This window comes from Capra hircus, chromosome 21 (assembly GCF_001704415.2).
Source record: "Capra hircus breed San Clemente chromosome 21, ASM170441v1, whole genome shotgun sequence".
In the NCBI taxonomy this organism is placed as follows: domain Eukaryota; kingdom Metazoa; phylum Chordata; class Mammalia; order Artiodactyla; family Bovidae; genus Capra; species Capra hircus.
The window spans coordinates 21,163,289-21,181,958 of record NC_030828.1 but is presented as its reverse complement, the minus strand read 5'-3'; the positions used below and the strand labels follow the sequence as shown (position 1 = coordinate 21,181,958).

General features: G+C 41.7%; 1 protein-coding gene across 1 annotated transcript in view; it reads left to right on the top strand.

The window, feature by feature from the left end:
- BLM (Bloom syndrome RecQ like helicase) overlaps window positions 1–18,670 on the top strand; it is an 89,940-nt gene that overhangs the window by 35,873 nt on the left and 35,397 nt on the right. The window contains exons 6-12 of the mRNA XM_005694992.3: window positions 1,000–1,132; window positions 2,059–2,762; window positions 4,688–4,879; window positions 6,322–6,440; window positions 7,374–7,487; window positions 10,269–10,367; window positions 10,584–10,732. Of these exons, the coding sequence (XP_005695049.2) occupies window positions 1,000–1,132; window positions 2,059–2,762; window positions 4,688–4,879; window positions 6,322–6,440; window positions 7,374–7,487; window positions 10,269–10,367; window positions 10,584–10,732 (1,510 nt within the window). The remainder of the gene's footprint in view (window positions 1–999; window positions 1,133–2,058; window positions 2,763–4,687; window positions 4,880–6,321; window positions 6,441–7,373; window positions 7,488–10,268; window positions 10,368–10,583; window positions 10,733–18,670) is intronic.

Sequence of the window (18,670 nt, the reverse complement as noted above, 5' to 3'; positions counted from 1 at the left end):
CTCGCTTCCTCTCCTTAGACCCTTCAGCTAGCTCCCTCGCTCAATAATTTGCCAGTAACCGCCTCTGCTTCTCTGATTGTCTCTGAGAATACTGTTGCCTCTGTAGCTGCCTAAACTGTTTATTTCACCTGAACACCTTAGGCCCCAGGGGATGGTAGGCATGTTTCTTGTTACCCATTGCTCCCCTAACCCATTTTTTTTCCATTGCTTCATCTAAAGCCACCCCTCCTCTGACATCTGTTTCTTGGTTACACAGCTGAAATGTCAGTGTGGAGCAGGCTGGCTGGATTCACATGTCCGTACGGGTGTTAGCAGGAATTTCCCTCTCTCACACCTGCCTCTCACATCTCCCCATCTCAATCTTCCGTCTCCCTCCATCTCTGCTCTCTGCTTTCCCTTCCATTGGCCTTATTTTCAGGCTTGTGTTTTCCCTCAGGGTGGCAGAGTTGGCCACCTGCAGCCAGTCCAGCTTGTTGAAGAGAGAGGTCCTCTTTTCCAGTCAGTCAAAAAACTCTCAGATCTAATTCTCACTGAACTGCCTCACGTCACATGCCCACTGAGGAGTTGGGGTAGGGGGAGGGTGGGAGTGGTCTCCAAAAGGAAAGTGTAAGTGCCATGCTGTTAGGGAGCTCTGGTTGGCAGGCAGACGAGAGCAACACGTGGTGTTCTTACCTGTCCAAACTGTATGACGTACTCTGTGTGGGCATGGTGAGATTTACATCTGAAAAAAAGAGTTAAAAAAAAAATCATAAAACTTTTCTATCTTACTGCAACCTTGGTTACCTTATAATAAGAATTAGCAGGAAATGAAACTATAACAATTTTGAGCTCTCATGATACAGATTAGAGCCAGTCTGATTTCAGAGGCAGATAATGGGAGAATATTATTGTTCAGAATCCTGTTTTTAAGCTACTTCAGGTGTTACATGCAAGGCTGTCAAGATTTTAAGTCTTTTTTTGTTGTCGGTGAAAAATATTCATAGCATAATTACTTTGCAGCTAGACAGACATGTTTGCAGCAGCAGCTTATCCATGTGATGGACCGAATCTGTAAATTAGTTGATGCTGTTCCTGATGATGAGCTGAGAGCTTTGGATTGTGGGGACGAGCTGCTCCAGCAGCGGGACATAAGGTATCTTGACTTCTCTCATTCTGGATCTGATTGCGTTTCCACCGACATTGTAAGTGTCCAACATACAGGGCAAGATTGCCAGGCATTCTGCCCCACAAATTGTGTAGCATACTTATCACTGTCATTTTTTTTCTTTTAATTCTATGTTTGGAATATAGTTGATTTACAATGTTATGTTAGTTTCAGGTATACCAAAAAAATGACTTAGTTTTACATATACATATATCTATTCTTTTTCAGATTCTTTTCCCAAACATGTTATTACAGTTTAGGGCTTCCCGGGTGGCCCTAGTGGTAAAGAACCTGCTTGCCAATGCAGGAGATGTAAGAGACACGGGTTCAATCCCTGGGTCGGGAAGATCCCCTGCAGGAAGAAATGGCAGCGCACTCCAGTATTCTTGCCTGGAAAATGCCATGGACAGAGGAGCCTACTGGACTACAGTCCATGGGTTCTCAAACAGTCAGACATGCCTGAGCAATGAGCACACACATGTTTTACAGAGTATTGAGCAGAGTTCCCTGTGCTCTGCATTAGGTCTTAAATTAATTTACTTTTTCAAACTGTTCCTTTAGCATTTGTATTCAGATTTTTAAGGTTGGAAATATTTTGCCAGTTTGGCATGAAAACTAAATATAAACTTGTGTGTACCCTACCATTGCCAGCCTGTTGTTTAGTTGCTAAGTAATGTTTGAATCTTTGCAACCCCATGGACTGTAGCCCACCAGGCTCCTCTGTCCATGGGATTCTCCAGGCAAGAATGCTGGAGGAAGTTACCACTTCCTCCTCCAGGGGATCTTCCCCACCCAGGGATTGCACTTGTATCTCTTGCATTGGCAGGCGGATTCTTTATCACTGAGCTACCAGGAAAGCCCACAGCATTGCCAACTACTCGTCGTTAACTTGGCATCCTGTGTTCTCTCTTCAGAAGGAAACTCCTAGCTGAAGCGGCTTTTGATCCCAGTGATGCCAGTGTTCTTAGCTCCATGTGGGGATGTAGGCCTGATCCCCTAGAGAGCCCTGTGGGGGACTCGGCCTCTGCTTCCTTACCTTACGCGTTTCCGAAGGGTGATTCCTGTCCTGCAGGGAATGCTGTGAAGGAATTCACTCTTCCACTCCTCCCCTCAAATTCCTTGTCCACCCGGGAACGTTTACTGACTCCTCCCCTAGGAAAGACAGGAGTCTCAGCCACCACGAAGAGTCCCTTTGAAAGACCGCTATTCAGTTCCCATTTACAGAAGTCCTTTGTAAGTAGCAACTGGGCTGAAACACCGAGGGCAGAGAAAAGAAATGAAAGCCCTAATTTCCCAAGAAATGTTCTCACAAGCACGGCTGTGAAAGATCAGAATAAATATACCACCTCCATAAATGACTTGGAAAGAGAGCTCCAGGCTGCTTGCGAGATTGACAATTTTGACATAGATGACTTTGACGATGATGATGATGACTGGGAAAATCTGATGCAAAATTTAGCAGCCAGCAAATCTTCCACAGCTGCCTACCCACCCATTAAGGAAGGTCGACCAGTTAAATCAGTGTCAGAAAGACCCTCTTCCGCCAAGACAGACTGCCTTCCAGGGGCATCTACCACTCAAAATAAAAACTTCTCAGAGTCAATTCCGAATTACCCTGGTAAGTTTACAATAAATGGAATGCTTATATTTTCTCTGACAACAAAACTGTCCAAAATAGGAATTGTACAAGAGAAACCATAGCAAATCATCATTGCCTGAGAATGACATTGTTTCTATGCAGATTTCTGCTGATAATATGAATTACAAATCACAATTTCAGAAGCAAGTTGCTCTTTTGTCTGGGTACCAGCTGTAGTTTTGTAAAATGTGTAATTATAACCTATTGTAGTAAAGCTCTAAAAGTCATTACAAGTGTGCTTTGCCTTTAACATTTTTTAGTCCCTAAAACAATAAAGCTCATGAGGGCCAAGTTTTTAACAATTTGGGGGATGGATAAAAAGCAAAGCTAAATTTATGTGTTAAAAATGTCATTGTGTGTATTTTTAGAATCCTGGATTGATAAGAAATGATGTTTATAAAGCAGTGGAACAGGTTTTATGTCAAAATACTAAAATTTACGGCAACCTAAGAAGCCAGAAATTTCTTAAGTCAGTCAAATTATTTTTTTGGTCTAGGATCATTTTAATCGACTCAGCAAATATTTCCTGAGTGGCCACCATGTGCTATGCTCAGGTCCTAGTGATAGATGGATAACGAAGAGTTCCTATCTGCTTGGAGCTCACAGTTTAGTGGGAGAACATTTTGGAATAGTGAAATTAGCCATTGTAAAGGCTGCAGAGAAAAGCCAAAATTAATTTTGAAACCTTACATTAACCTTATAAAGTTATCAAAAGGTGGGTTTTTTTAAGTTTATATGTGTATGGTTTTGTAAAGTGCATTCCTCCCTATTTTTGCCATTGATGACTTAATCCCACAGAGGTTGTTCTTACAGCTATGCTGTTGACCTTTAAAATAACCATTAATGGATTTATTTCTGTCATGTTTAAGTGTGTCATGCTTGGTTATTCGCAGTTATCTTTGAGACGGTTGAGGGCTGGGGTGAGAGGAACTGCCAGAGCTGGAGTGAGCACTTTTTGTCCTCTGTGGGCACCCACCCAGAGTTGCGACAGTGAGGGGGCAGAAGAGGGGGCAGAGGCGAGTGACATGATGGAGGGAGATTCATAGGGAGCTAGGATAACTCTGAGCTTTCAGACCCGGTGGCTGAGAAAGCTGTGACACCGTGAACAGAAAGACAAGTCAGGAGGCAGAGGCAGATTTGGAGCAGAGCTGAGGAGGGCTATTTTAAGGCTTGCTGAGCTTCAAGTGTTGGGAAGTCATTCAGGCGGAAGTATCTTGCAGACAGTTGGAGGTGCTTGCAGCCCTGGGACTTAGGAGGGCGTCAGTCTAGTCTTGAGAAAGAGATCTGGGCATTCTGTGCACATCAGCGATGTTTAAGGTCAAAGGACTAGAAAAATTCCAAAAAGAATCTACTGAGCCCAGTCCCAAGTGTCAGAGACTCCCAAATTTCAGGGACAGGTGGAGGAAATGGAGCCAGGAAAAGGAAGTTAAAGTGAGTAGAAAACCCAGGACTGTCTTCTTTTTTTAAAAAAATATGTATGTATGTATAAGACTGTTCCGGGTATTAGTACCACATGCAAACTCTTAGTTGAGGCATGTGGGATCCAGTTCCCTGACCAGGTATAGAACCCCGAGCCCCTGCATTGGGAGCACAGGGTCTTAGCCACTGGAACACCAGGGAAGTACCCCCATGATTGTCTTGAAGTTCAAAAGAGAAGGAAGAGAGAATATATAGGAGGGGTAGGTGCTGTAAAAAAAACAATCAAGGAAAGATTTGAACTTGTCCCTTAGGAAGTCTCTGGTGGCCTTGACACTGGGCAGCAAGGAAACCCTGATCAACAGGTAAAGAAGGGTGTGCTGTAGCAAATCGTACACCAGCGATTGTGCAGGGCAACGGGTTAAAATGCTAAAGCTTACTGGTTACAATAATGCCCTGATTTCTCTTAACATTGATTATTTTCTTAGACAAGATGGAGCAGAATTTAGCATCCAGAAATCCGAAACATGAGCGTTTCCAGAGTCTTAATTTTGCTCATACAAAAGAAATGATGAAGATTTTTCATAAGAAATTTGGCCTGCATAATTTTAGAACTAATCAGCTAGAGGCGATCAATGCTGCACTGCTTGGTGAAGACTGTTTTATTTTAATGCCCACTGGTATGTATTTTTAGATATGAATTGGCAGGAATCCATTGGCAGATGTTAAATGAAAGCCCTTTAATAGAAATAAAAAGAACACCTACACCAAATTTCTATCATTTAGGGGCCTCTAACCCTCCCATGCCACAGTTGGGAAAGTATATTACTTCATATCCTCTGTTCTGGTTGTTGACATGATAACATTTATTGCCCTTTAAGATCCTCATCTCAAAGCTCATTGTGTGGAACTGATCGAGGATTTTCCTTTGGGAATTTTTCTTTTTTTCTAGTCTAAATTAGCCTGGAACAGGAACAAAAAAATTACTGTCAGAGACCACAACCACTTCTGGTAGTTTATTTGGCACAACCTCGTGTGGCCTGGTGGTTGAAATCATTGGCTCTGGAGTGATGCCCTGGGCTCAAAACACAGCTCTGCCACTTATTAACAGCGTGGCCGTGAGCAAGGCTCCCCCAAACCCAGGCTCCTCGTTTATGCAGTGGGAATAATACCAAAGCACCCACTTCACAGAGTGTCATGAGGATTAAGTGAAAAGCCTGGAACATAGTTCTTTCTTGTTTTCAGTTTTGAAGAGATTCAAGACTTTTCATTGTGTTGTTAAAGTGTATAACAGCTATTGAGTGATTTACAGTCATCCAAGTAAGAATATTAAATCAGCCATTAGGATAAGAAGCAGGGGAACATTGTAAATCACCTATGCTTCAATTAAAGAAAAGAAAGCAAGTCGCAGTGTGGGACGTTGGGGTTTCATTACTTACGTCTAGTCTTCCCTCTGCCTCTTACTTGCCTTTGTTGTGACCTCCAGCAATCAGTTGTCGCCATCGTCATTAAATAGTGTTGACTGGGCACTGAATTTTCTCAAACTGATCTTACATTTTAGATAGTGTTGGTTTGTTTAGTCAGCAGCTTTCCATACTTTATTAACTTGCCGTTCAGTGTGTGTCTTCTGTTTTGACTCCAGTTTGGCACTGCAAAACTAAAGCTGGAGAGGGAGGGCCCTGGCATTCTCCTTGCCCAGCAATCTGAGGCATTGGCAGTTTAGTGGTGGAATTCTCACCCTCCTCATCCAGCAGTTTCATTCAAGGCTTTCCAAGACCCTCTAGGGTTTCAAGGGGGCATTTTTCAGGGTATCCTTCTCAAGTAGACTTTTAAAGTATTTCTGATGCATTTAAGTTTCTTGCCCTGATTCTTGCTTTTGCTATCATGTATACCTATATAAGATTGTCCTAAAGATAATTTTTATGCATTTAAGTTGCCCACATACTTTGGCTCATTCAAATATGGCGTATTTTGGCACCGTGGAGAATATCACTTGGTATCTTATTAGTTAATTACTTTAAATTTTATATGTCATTTGCATTGTACATTTTGCTTTCATGCTCGCAACACAGAACTTGACGGATTTTTTTTTTTTTTTTTTTTTTTTGGTCATTTCCTTTAGGAGGTGGTAAAAGCCTGTGTTACCAGCTCCCTGCTTGTGTTTCTCCTGGGGTCACTATTGTCATTTCTCCCTTGAGATCACTTATAGTAGATCAAGTCCAAAAGTTGACTTCCTTGGATGTAAGTTAAAACACTACCAATTATAATAAAAACACTAAGAATAGCATAACTTAAAAACAGTTATATTTTAGTACTCTGGGTAACCTTTTTTATTAAATAGTTCATGAACTATAAGACTAAAGCACAGCAGTTATATTAGGTTGTTACATTTAAGTACAAGTCTTTGGAAATTCTGGTACAGATGGCTTTCTAGAGTTCAATCTGGTTTTACTCTGGAAGAACACATTTTAGTATGAACCTTTAACCTGTATTGCTGATGTAAATTTGTTTTTTCTAATATGGAAGAATTTCTTTTTATACTACTGTCAGATCGGCTTAGTTCTCACTCCCTTAATATCTTAAAATGCACACACGTGCATGCCCACACACGTATGTCCTTTTTCCTCCTGGCTGAGGTGAAGAAAAGTTTATGAATGCAGTCTATTAAATCCTACATACTGTGATCAAACAGAACTCTTCTCGGGGTTATGAACCATCACCCCTCAACAAGACCACTGCTTTGATTTTTCTTCCCAAAGATGTCTCAGTACAGAGATGGTAGCCATTGTTCAGCTGTTCATGAGGTTGTGGTTCTTTCAGTGTCGTTGTGCATTAAAACCCGAAAGACGCATTTACATGAAAAAATAATATGGCCATACATTAGAACTGGAATCTCTTAGATGATGAATTCACATTTGTCTTCCTTACAAATCTGAAGAGCTAAGAAAGTAAAGAAACAGGGGAAAAGAAAAGGAAATAAACAGTGGGAAGACTATATGACTTACGGTTAACAAGGGTTTTAAACAAATAAGTACTGATTATTATGTTGAGATTCTCTTCTCCTTTGACAGGTTTGATATGTGACTTACAAAATATTTATAAACCTAAAGATAAATGTAAGCTTGAGTCAGATTAATGTGTAAAATTTAAATTGTTTACTACTTTTATGCTTAGATCCCAGCTACATATCTGACAGGTGATAAGACGGACTCAGAAGCTACAAGTATTTACCTCCAGTTATCAAAAAAAGACCCAATTATAAAACTTCTGTATGTTACTCCAGAGAAGGTTTGTATTTCTATCATTATTTTAAAATATGATATTACAACTATTTTAGAAAAACAACCCGTTCTCCTTACCAAGTAAGGAAACACCAAGTCTTTCCCTCCCATGTTTCTCTGCTTTACTTCTCACATAGGATATTACACACTAGTCATCAAAGGTACAGAGGTCTTTGCTTCCATCAAGTGGTCCTCTGGGACACCAGCTAGGGGTCCTACAGTTTACCTCAATTCTGACACTACCTACCCAGAGACAGTGTCAGACCCCACAGGTTAAGGGCTCAGTCCCTCGAGATCACCACTCTGCTCCAGGCGCCAAGCCACAGGTTACCCACAACTTCCGTCTGCCTTAGCTGCAAATCTGAGGTTCCTGTGACCTCCTCCTGCTTGAATTCAGTGACTTGCAAGAGCAGCTTAGAGAACTCAGGGCCTTCAGATAAACAGCTAGATGAAGAGGTATGTGAGGCAGGTCCTAAGCACAGGAGCTTCTGTCCCTGTGGAGTTGGGGTGTGTCAGCCCCCAAGCATGTGGATGTGTCTGCCAACCTAGAACTTCTCTGAACCCTGTACTTTTGGAATTTTATGGAGGCTTCCTCACATAGGTATGATCAATTATAGACTCCATTTCTACACTGACTCCCTTCTCTGGAGGATGGGAGTAGGACTCCCAGGCTTTTAGTCCTGGCGTAGTCTTTCTAGTGACCAGTTCCCACCCAGGAGCCCAACCAGAGTTGCCTCAATAGGACCAAAGGGGCTCCCAGTGCTCTTGTTGCTTAGTTGCTAAGTCGTGTGCAACTCCTTGTGACCCCATGGACTGTAGCCTGCCAGGCTCCTCTGTCCATAGCATTTCCCAGGCAAGAGTGCTGGAGTGGGCTGCCGTCCCCTCCTCCAGGGCATCTTCCTGACCGGAATCGAACCCCTGTCTCCTGAACTGTAGTCGGATTCTTTACTGCTGAGCCACCAGGGGGGCCCCAGTGCTCTAACCACTTAAGAATTTACAAGGGTTTCAGGAACCCTATTCCAGGAACTGGGAGCAGGGACCAGTATATTTTTTTCTGTTATCTCATTAAAGCCCACTAAAATACATACGTTTTTAAATTTTTGACGTAATTTCTGATGCGTTTAGTGTAAGAAGTCCTCTATAACTTTCATTGAGAAACCCACATGGTAACATTTCATTGTAACTGCTCTATCATTCTTTCTCTGTTTTTCCCTTAAATATTTCAGAGTAAGTTGCAGACATGATATCCTTTCAACCGTAAATACTTCATTGCATGTCCTAAAAACAAGGACTTCTCAGTACAATTAACAAAATTGGAAAATATTAATTGCTACAATACTGCTACTTTATGAAACTTTATTCTAATTTCACTAGTTATCCCAATAATATCCTTTATAGCAAAAGAACTTCCTAGATTATCCATTTGCTTCATGTCTCTTTAAACAATTTCTGTCTTTCATGATCTTGAAAAGATCTTGGTTGAGTGAAAACCAGTTGTTTTGTGGACTGTCACACAATTTGATTTTATATTTCCTCTTGATTAGATTTGCATTGTTCATTTGGGGGGGAATATCACAGAAGTGGTGATATGTTCTCAGTGCAGCCTATCAGGAGGCATTTGATGTCAATTCATTCTGTTATTGGTATTGTTAACTTTGATCATTTGGTTAATATGCTGTCTGCCAGATTTCTCCACTGTAAAATTACATTTTTTGTTGTTAATTTTTCATTACAAGAATAAATGTAATTTTTTTGCAATTGTAGCTCTCTTATTGTGGAATATTCTGAAACTGTGTAAATACCCTGTGTCTGATGAGACTTTGACTTGAGCTTTATTGTCCCCACCAGTTGTTATTGTAGTGGGTGCCAAGTGATGAGTCTTCTAATTTAATTGGTTTTCTCCTGTGAGGACAAGCTTTCCATTTTACCCACATATTTACTTATATCGATATGAAATCATGAATTCTTAAGTTAGTGAGTGGGTTATAATCAGTCACCGTTGTGTGTTTCGATGTTGTAATTGTTCTAGGTTTGGCCGGTGGAAAAGCTCCATCACTCTGGCTCCTGTGTCCTTCCAACATGTCTGTCAAGACATGGGTGCCAGATATGGTCACTGCTCCTGGGATGTCATTGTTTCTAGACCCAGTTATGGACTGAGCTATGAAATATACATACATACAGGCTTGTGTGTACAAGCGCATGTATATGCCATGTGCTACCAGGCCTCCCGGGTAGCACAGTGATAAAGAATCCAGCTGCCAGTGCAGAAGACATGAGACGCAGGTTCAATCCCTGGGTCCCAAAGATCTCCTGAATGAGGAAATGGCAACCCACTCCAGTATTCTTGCCTGGAAGATCCCATGGACAGAGGAGCCTGGTGGTCTACAGTCCATGGGGTCGCAGAGTTGGACTCGACTGAGCATGCACATGTGTGTGTATATATTGTACATATGTTTGCATAGTATTCCCCCAAACAGCATGCACACGTGCAACACATGTCTGTAACCCTGTCACCAGGATAAACATGTGGTGGCTCCCAGATACACTGAGGCAGGAAAACTGTTTCAGAAGCACTGACCTAATACATAACTGTTTGCTAAATGTGGGTGAGCATTCTAGAGTGTCTCATCTGCTATTTTCTATTACTTTTTCTAATTCAGTTCGTAGATTGAAATCAGAACCAATTTTATGTGGAACTTAAGTCACAGTGGAACTTAAAGACAACCAGATCCTTACGGTGATGTGTTTAAATGGTTTTAAATGTCTGACTAACATACTTCCCATCTAGGTCTGTGCGAGTAACAGGCTGATCTCTACTCTGGAGAATCTGTACGAGAGGGGGCTCTTGGCACGTTTTGTCATTGATGAAGCGCACTGTGTGAGTCAGGTAAGTACCGTTCTCTACGTCTTGACATACCAGTAAATACATACCTCCAACAGTATCTAGATCTTGAGTGCTGAGAGAAAAAATATTGATTGAATTATTCTATTTCACTGAAGAAGAATGTGGTTCTTAATATGTGTATTAAATGTATGCTTTATATAAAGAAGATCCAAGTAGTCTGAAAAGCAGTACTGGTTTGTTTGTTTTTTTCCCAACTAGTGGGGACATGATTTTCGTCCAGATTACAAAAGAATGAATATTCTTCGCCAGAAGTTCCCTTCTGTTCCAGTGATGGCTCTCACTGCCACGGCCAACCCCCGGGTGCAGAAGGACATACTCACTCAGCTGAAGATTCTCAGGCCTCAGGTGTAAGTTGTCAAAAGTTATTCATTTTAAAACCTGGGGCCATGGTTCCCCGATTGCTGCACAGTAGGATCACCCCAGTGCCCGGGGTGTGTGCCTGCTAAGTCATGTCGGTCGTCTCCAACGCTTTTCGACCTTATGGATTGTAGCCTGCCAAGCTCCTCTGTCTGTGGGACTCCCCAGGCAAAGTGGGCAGCCGTTTCCATCTTCAGGGTGTATTTCCATCTCCAGTGCCAATTACATCAGGATTTGAGGAGCTGGGGCCAATATGTATTGTTGTTGTATTTTTAAATTTTTTTTAAATTCCCAGGTGATTCCAATGTGCAGCAGAATTTGGGAACCAAGACCCTGGGGCTTTTATTCAATCACTGAAATTAAAACTCTTATCCCAGTACCAGTTTTGGAAGTAGGGATAAAGCGCATGCCATACCTGTTAAACCTTAGGATCGTCTCAGTAAATAAATTAGCTTTTATTTATCCAGTTTTGGCTCCTGTGTATTCTAGAACAGGGGACCCCAACCCGGGACCACAGACTGCTGCTACTGGACTGTGGCCTGTTAGGGACTAACAGGCTGCACAGCAAGAGGTGAACCGTGGGCAAGTGAGCAAAGCTTCATCTGTATTTACAGCCACTCCCCATCGCTCCCTTTACCTTCTGGGCTCCACCCTTCAGACCAGCGGCAGCATAGTAAATGTAATGCACTTGAATCCTGAAACCATCCGTGCCCCCCAGCTCCTGTGGAAAAATCATCTTCCAGGAAACCAGTCCCTGGTGCCAGAAATGTTGGGTGGGGACTGCTGTCGTAGAGTGTATATAATGAACGGGACAGACAATGCTGCTTTGTCATTTTCCTCTGAAGTCCCAACTATATTCAGGATATCGAAAACGGTCCAGAAAGTATATGTAGTGGCTTTTTTTTTTTACTTTGTTTTCATCTCAACAGCAAAGTGCTTCTGCTTGCCACCATTTGACCGTGGCAATGGCACCCCACTCCAGTACTCTTTCCTGGAAAATCCCATGGATGGAGGAGCCTGGTGGGCTGCAGTCCATGGGGTCGCTAAGAGTCAGACACAACTGAGCGACTTCACTTTCACTTTTCACTTTCATGCATTGGAGAAGGAAATGGCAACCTACTCCAGTGTTCTTGCCTAGAGAATCCCAGGGACGGGGGAGCCTGGTGGGCTGCCCTCTATGGGGTCACACAGAGTCGGACACGACTGAAGCGACTTAGCAGCAGTAGCAGCAGCATTCGATGACGAAAACTTGTATAAGAAAATATCCCCAGTATAGGTTGCACTGAGTTGTTTTGTACCTCTGTATGACTTTGTAAAGACAAGTACATTCTCTGACAGGTTCCATTTACTCAGCAAACATTTATTTAAACAGCTGTTGTCTACCAAGGTTAAAATATTTTTTCCTTCTGATTTATTAGTGGGTGCTTTGAGATTGAGGAATATCTGAGGGAATAATGGCTGCTAATGTATTAGGGTGAATTTTTAAAGCTTGGCTCACTTGGAAATAAAGAAAATAACCTGGCTCTATAAATAATATGATCAGTAAAGACAACAGCAGCATTTTGGTGGATTATGAGAAGAACTCTTTAAGTGCCATATGTGGGGACAGATGTGAAGGTGGTATTAGTCACTCAGTCATGTCCAACTCCTTGTGATTCCATGGACTGTAGCTGGCCAGGCACCTCTGTCCTTGAAATTCTCCAGGTAAGAATACTGGAGTGGGTAGCATTCCCTTCTCCAGGGGATCTTCCCAACCCAAGGATTGAACCTAGGTCTCCTGCATAGCAGGCAGATTCTTCACTGTCTGAGCCACGAGGGAAGCCCTAGTGTGAAGGGGTTTGAGATTAAGATAGCTTCAGAGACCTTTTGCAGATTAAACTGGCATTCATAAGCCCAAGAATTTTAGAGTCTTCAGAATTTTGTGCAGGTAATCACAAAAACTGGAATGCAATATTTTAATTTCACTTGCAGAGGAGTGTTTATAAAATTTGGGAGAGAAAAAGATCATTTCTTCCATAACTGATTTATATTACAACATTTTATATTTAAGATGTCTTATAAGTTTAGGTTCTAGTGAAGAACTCACATGCTGGAAATTTGTTTCTGCAAGTCTTCCACTGGTTTATAAAATCCTTTTTAAAAAAAAGTGTTTTTTAGCATTTTTCCAGCAATAGATATCAGATACAATCTACTATTCTTTTAAATCAGTAATATTAATTGCCAAATATCCATAATTAAGAGAAGTGATGCAAATTCAGTTCACCTTTTGAATAGCTTTTTGGAAGTCTCGAATCTGTGTTTTTTGAGTAAGCATTGCACATACAGGCCCAGAGGCAGACACCTCTAATATGTTCTCCCAAGGATGTGTGGGGGAGATCTTGGAAAAGTCATGGATTGTACATTCCCTGAGTCTAGCATGTGGTGCCCTCTGTATACTTGGCACTTGGTAAGAATGAATAAATGAAACATATGGAAGAATTTTGGTAAATGTGGGTAAAATATGAAAATTTGGGCTGGTCTGTCGACTCCTTTAATATATTTGGTGCTTCTATATTTGGGAGAATTTAAATCCCTGAGTTGGAAGTAAAAGATTTTAACCAACACTTTGTTACTTTTTTATTTTTGGATCTTCTTTTCTGTCCATAGACCCCTTGTTTGGATTAAATTTCCCCACTGCTGTGGTGTCATGGCCCTGGTGAAGACAGGTGCCCCTAGGGTTGAAGCCATGGTCCCTGCTCTTTTCTCCTACTGCCAGTCTGTGATAACATTCTTCGTCTTTGGGAAATATGAGGATGGAAATAAAATTGATTGGCTTTATCCCTTTTCTTCGGGGCCTTATAATATGAACCGAGAAAGAAAAATAAGAGATAGACATTTATGCAGTTAATGTAACAAAGAATACTGTTTCTCTTTCAATTTCCCCATAAAATTTTACCCTAAGGTAATGTATTTTTATGCATGAAGTCTTATTGCTTACTCTGTCATATTTACTTGAAAGAAAAACATATATATAAATTAATTGGTTTTTTAAATTTCCTATAGTAAAATTTTCTTCCTAACTGAACAAATGAATTATATATATAACATTAGTAGTATGTGACTGATCAGAACAGCTTAAATACATTTTTGAAAATAATTCTTATGGATAAATTTTGATGGAGAATGTGTAACTTAATGAGCTAGGACTTTTTCCTCAGTACATTTATCTGTGGATCAATCAAGTCAGTTCATATTTCTTACTTTTAGAGGTATATTTTATAGCATTGAGAATGTTGCTCATGTAAGCATTTAGATAGGAATGGGAAGCATTTTATTCTAGCATTAATGCTCAGTTATTTGAATTCCTCCTGATATATATGCCAGAATTATATAATGATCTGTCATCGAAAATTATTTGTAATGATCTCTCAGCTGACATCTCAATTAAGTCCTCCAAATTTTGTGAAAAGGGAAGAATTTGGAACCATCTGACTGGCAAAATAAGTCAGATCATTATTTATTCACTTTACTTTTTCTGGGAAATGAACCTTTAAAAATATGCTTTACCCAACTTTTCTAATGGCTCTTAGATATTGTTGTTACCCTTTTCATTCGAATGATTCCTTTATCCAGGAGTTGGGGAAATCAAAATACTATTAGCTTCAGTACATCTTTTCTAGTATACTTTTGACATATGTTTTTATTCTGTGATATGCTTTTAAATAATAGTTTTGTCAGAACTTTATGGCTGCCAATTAGCTCTTTCAAAAAATGAGACATGACTACCATGAAACCTAATTGGCAAAGCCAGTTTTCATTGCAAAAACAGTTGGCCAAACTAGACTTATTTTCTTACATTAAAAAAAAAAAATTCTGACTTTGTTTTTCAAGTCAGATAAACTACTTAGTACATATGCCCATGACAGTGCCTCAGTTCCAAAAGCAGCGAGAGCCGAGCACAAACTGACCCCATTTCCTAACATCACTTAGGATGGCTAGAGCTTGACACCCTGGACCTAATAGTATTTACCATTTCAGTGTCTACACCGGTATTCCCTCGGTGAAGATATTTTGGGATCCAAAGCTTTTAAAAAAAAATATATTGAGACACATTTGACACACCACAGAATTCACCCATTCACGGGTTAGAATTGACTGGTTTGTTTGTACTTTCACAGGTTGTGTGCCCCTCCCCCAAATCTAAGTTTAGAGCATTTTTATCACCCCAAAAGAAACCTAGTGTCACCACCCATTCTCCCCTTCCTGTTTCTGCCCTGCTGCTTCCACTCAACATGCTTTCATGGTTCATCTGTGTTGTAACATATATCAGAATTTCATTCCTTTAAAAAAAAATTATTAACTGCGCCAGCTCTTAGTTGCAGTATACAGGATCTAGTTCCCCAACCAGGGATCAAACCCAGGCCCCCTGCGTTGGGAGCACAGAGCTTTAGTCAGTAAACCACCTGAAATTCCTTCATTCCTTTTTATGGCATAATAATCTTTGTTGAATAGGCATTTCACATTTATTTATCCAGTTATTAGTTGATGTGAACTCTAATTAGAATATCCGTTAATTCCAAACATCCCATTTCCAACAAGCCAAGTAAGATTTGTTATATGTAATGAACTCTTTAAGAGATTTAACTTTTTCATTATAACAAATTGTGTGAATACAGTGGACCCTTGAGCAACATGGATTTGAACATAGGCATAGTAACCTTCCCATACATGTTTTTGTGTGTACCTGTGTTTTCATTTCTCTTGGCTATATCCCCAGGAGTGGAATTGTTGGGTCATATTGTAACTATTTTTAACCTTTTGAGAGCTTTCACCAAAGTGGCTGCACCATTTTTCATTCCCATAAGTGAGATAGTGGATTCCGATTCCACCAGTATGTGCATTTGTCTCCCCTTTTTTGACCTCAAACTTTTTTGTTTAATGCATAAAACACCGTTCTGAAATTAAATGTAATGTGTAAAATGTAGGGGAAATCAGTAAGGCCATTCTTAGGTGTAATCATTTCAGCATTCCTATCGGTAGGGAGACTCATGTAGCATTCCCAGCTTAAGCCCTAATCATATCAAGTTTTTAAATTATCTACATCATTTGTATTCCTGGGCAGTTCTTTTTATGCCTAAATTTTATCAAGACTGCAGTTTCCTTTGCTGTGGCAGTGATTATAAATAATTAATTGAGAACACTCAGAACAGTCTATGGGTGCATCAAGTCTCTCATCTACCGTCTTGCCGCAGTCTGCCGCACATTCTTCTGCCGTTGCAAGCACTGAGAGATCTCTGGGTGTTTCGTACATACACGTGAGGTCTTAAGAGGGATGGATCCACAGTATTGTTGAGCGGTCGTCTCACAAGACGCTGTGCACGATGCGTTTCCTGACAGTAGGAGCGAAAGAAGCCGGTTTCATAAAGTGAGCGGCAGCGTCTTTCCCGCCACTTTCCTGTCAGTGTGTCTGAAATCAGATCATCCCAATGGAGGCCAGAATACTTTTTTCCTGATGTTGTTCTTTACTCTTAACAGAAATGTGTAAAGCACTGAGAGACAGGAAGCCCTACCCGGGGCCTCTGGTACTTAGATGAGTGAAAGTTGCTCCTACACCCATACTGTATTTCAGCCGTTTTGCTGGGAGGTTTTTACATCTGGGCCAGTGCGCATGGTAAAGTTGAGAATGGCTGAAAAGTAAAGTTTGTTTTTCAAAAGTGAGAGACAATTGTAAAGGGGAAAAAATGGGGCAGGAGTATCTGAGCAGAAAGGGCTTTCCTAGTCGCTCAGCGGTAAAGACTCTGCCTGCCTTGCAGGAGATTTGGGTTCTGTTCCTGGGTCGGGAAGATCCCCTGGACAAGGAAATGGTAACCCACTCCAGTATTCTTGCCTGGAGAATCCCATGGACAGAGGAGCCTGGTGGGCTCCAGTCCATGGATTCGCAAAAAGAGTCGGACACAACTTAGCAACTAAACAACGATGAGCAGAAAGTCCTGACTACCAGCATTCTCAGATCCATCTTTTCTTCTTTGTCTTTAATATTCTTTTATATATTTGGCTGTGTCAGGTCTTAGTTGTATCATGCAGGATCTTTTGTTGTGGTGTGCTAGGGCTCAGTACTTGCAGCTCAAGGGCTTAGTTGCCCCACAGCATGTGGGATCTTAGTTCTCCCACCAGGGATTGAACCCATGTCCCCTGCATTGGAAGGCAAATTCTTAACCACTGGACCACCAGGGAAGTCCCTCAGATCCATCTTCTAAGGAAAAATTCATACATGTGAAAACAGGATCTGGAAATTGATTCCTGTAAGATTATCTTTGCTCATGTACCTTTAGAAAGTCTTTGTCAACCCCTAGGGGTATACATACCCCAGATTTAGACCACTGATTTGGAAGAAGTTGAGCAGTGGTTTAGAACTCTGAAAAGAGGTCTAAGATGGGAGTGAAGTTGGAACTCGCAGGCTTGATATTTGGATGCTGTTTAAAGCGGTGAGAGTGCAGTCCCTGAAGAGGATAATACAGGGGAAGAAGAAAAGAGCCAAGCGTTTTGGGAGCTGATTCTCCTGTAAGTGGGGAGAACCCCCACAGGTGTGAGAGCTGATAGAGGGTTTGTTAAGGCTAGCAAACAGCAGACAGTGACAAGAAAAGGTAAGAGAATGAGGTCTGACAGAAGACCAGGGCAGGTACCAGATGCAGTTGATTTCCGTCGCCTGCTGTGTGGCCATCTTATCTGCATAGCGGTCCCCTCAGGAACATGGCTGCCTCACATGTGAAGCATCCTTTAGCCCTAAAATTAAGGGTTTATCTTGACATCAATGGCAACCAAACCTGGACCCATCTAGCTTGAACTTAAATACAAAGACAGAAAGGCAGTGGTTTTAGTCCCCGTCTTTCCTTCCTCTGATCCCTACCCCCTGTGTATAGACCACCTCCTTACCACAGGTTATTGCAGTTCACGATCTTCGTTCCCTTTCATCCACCCAGGCACTGAGATGTCTTCATTCTCTAACCCTAACTGCTTAGTTCATGTTCTCTCTCCATGGGGCCATGTTGAAACCTGGCACAGATTCAGGGTCTCCCCAGGGCCAAGGGGAGATAAACAATTCCATCATCCTTCTCCAGTTTCTAAAAGCTCTGATAAAGCAATTTTGGTAGAATGGTAATGCCAAAAGCCAGCTGGTTTGGGGCACAAGAGAATTCTGGGAAACCTGCCTTTGGAGGGAGAGAACAAAGTGGGACGCCAGCTGCAGTGGAGCGTACGGAGGGTCAAGGGAAGCTTTTGTTGTTTGCAGGATTGGAAGGTCCAGGTACCGACACAGAGATAAAAGGGAAGAGTTCACAGAAGAGACCAGAGCGCAAGCAAGGAGATAATGGAGAGGTAGAGCTCACAAAGGAGATAGGGGACGTGGGGGACCAAGAGCGAAAGGCCGGAGGACGAAGAGCACATCCGTCTCAGAGTCAGTCATGGCCCTCTGAGCACAGAGCAAAGGGCAGTGATCAGGGTCTGCAGACTTCACGTCCTGGGGCTTTGCAGCCAGCTCTCCTCTCTTGGTGTGCATGCGTGCCTAGTCGCTTCAGCTGTGTCCGACTCTTTGCCACCCCATGGACTGTAGCCTACCAGGCTCTTCTGTCCATGGGATTCTCCAGGCAGGAATACTGAAGTGGGTTGCCACACCCTCCTCCAGGAGATCTTCCTGACCCAGGGGTCGAATCCACGTCCCTTGGCATCCCCTTCATTGGCTGGCAGGTTCTTTGCCACTACCACCACCTGGAAAGCCCCCACTCTTCTGTGCACAGTTAGAATTTGGGGATGTTGGTAGCCTAAAGTTATGTATGGTTTCTCTATGAATTTCTTCATCTTTTAAATAATATTTTAACATCTCTGCTTTTAATCTACCTTGTTTTTGGAACCTGGGCTCCTGTCTTTTCTGCATATTTTTTTCTTTTGCCATC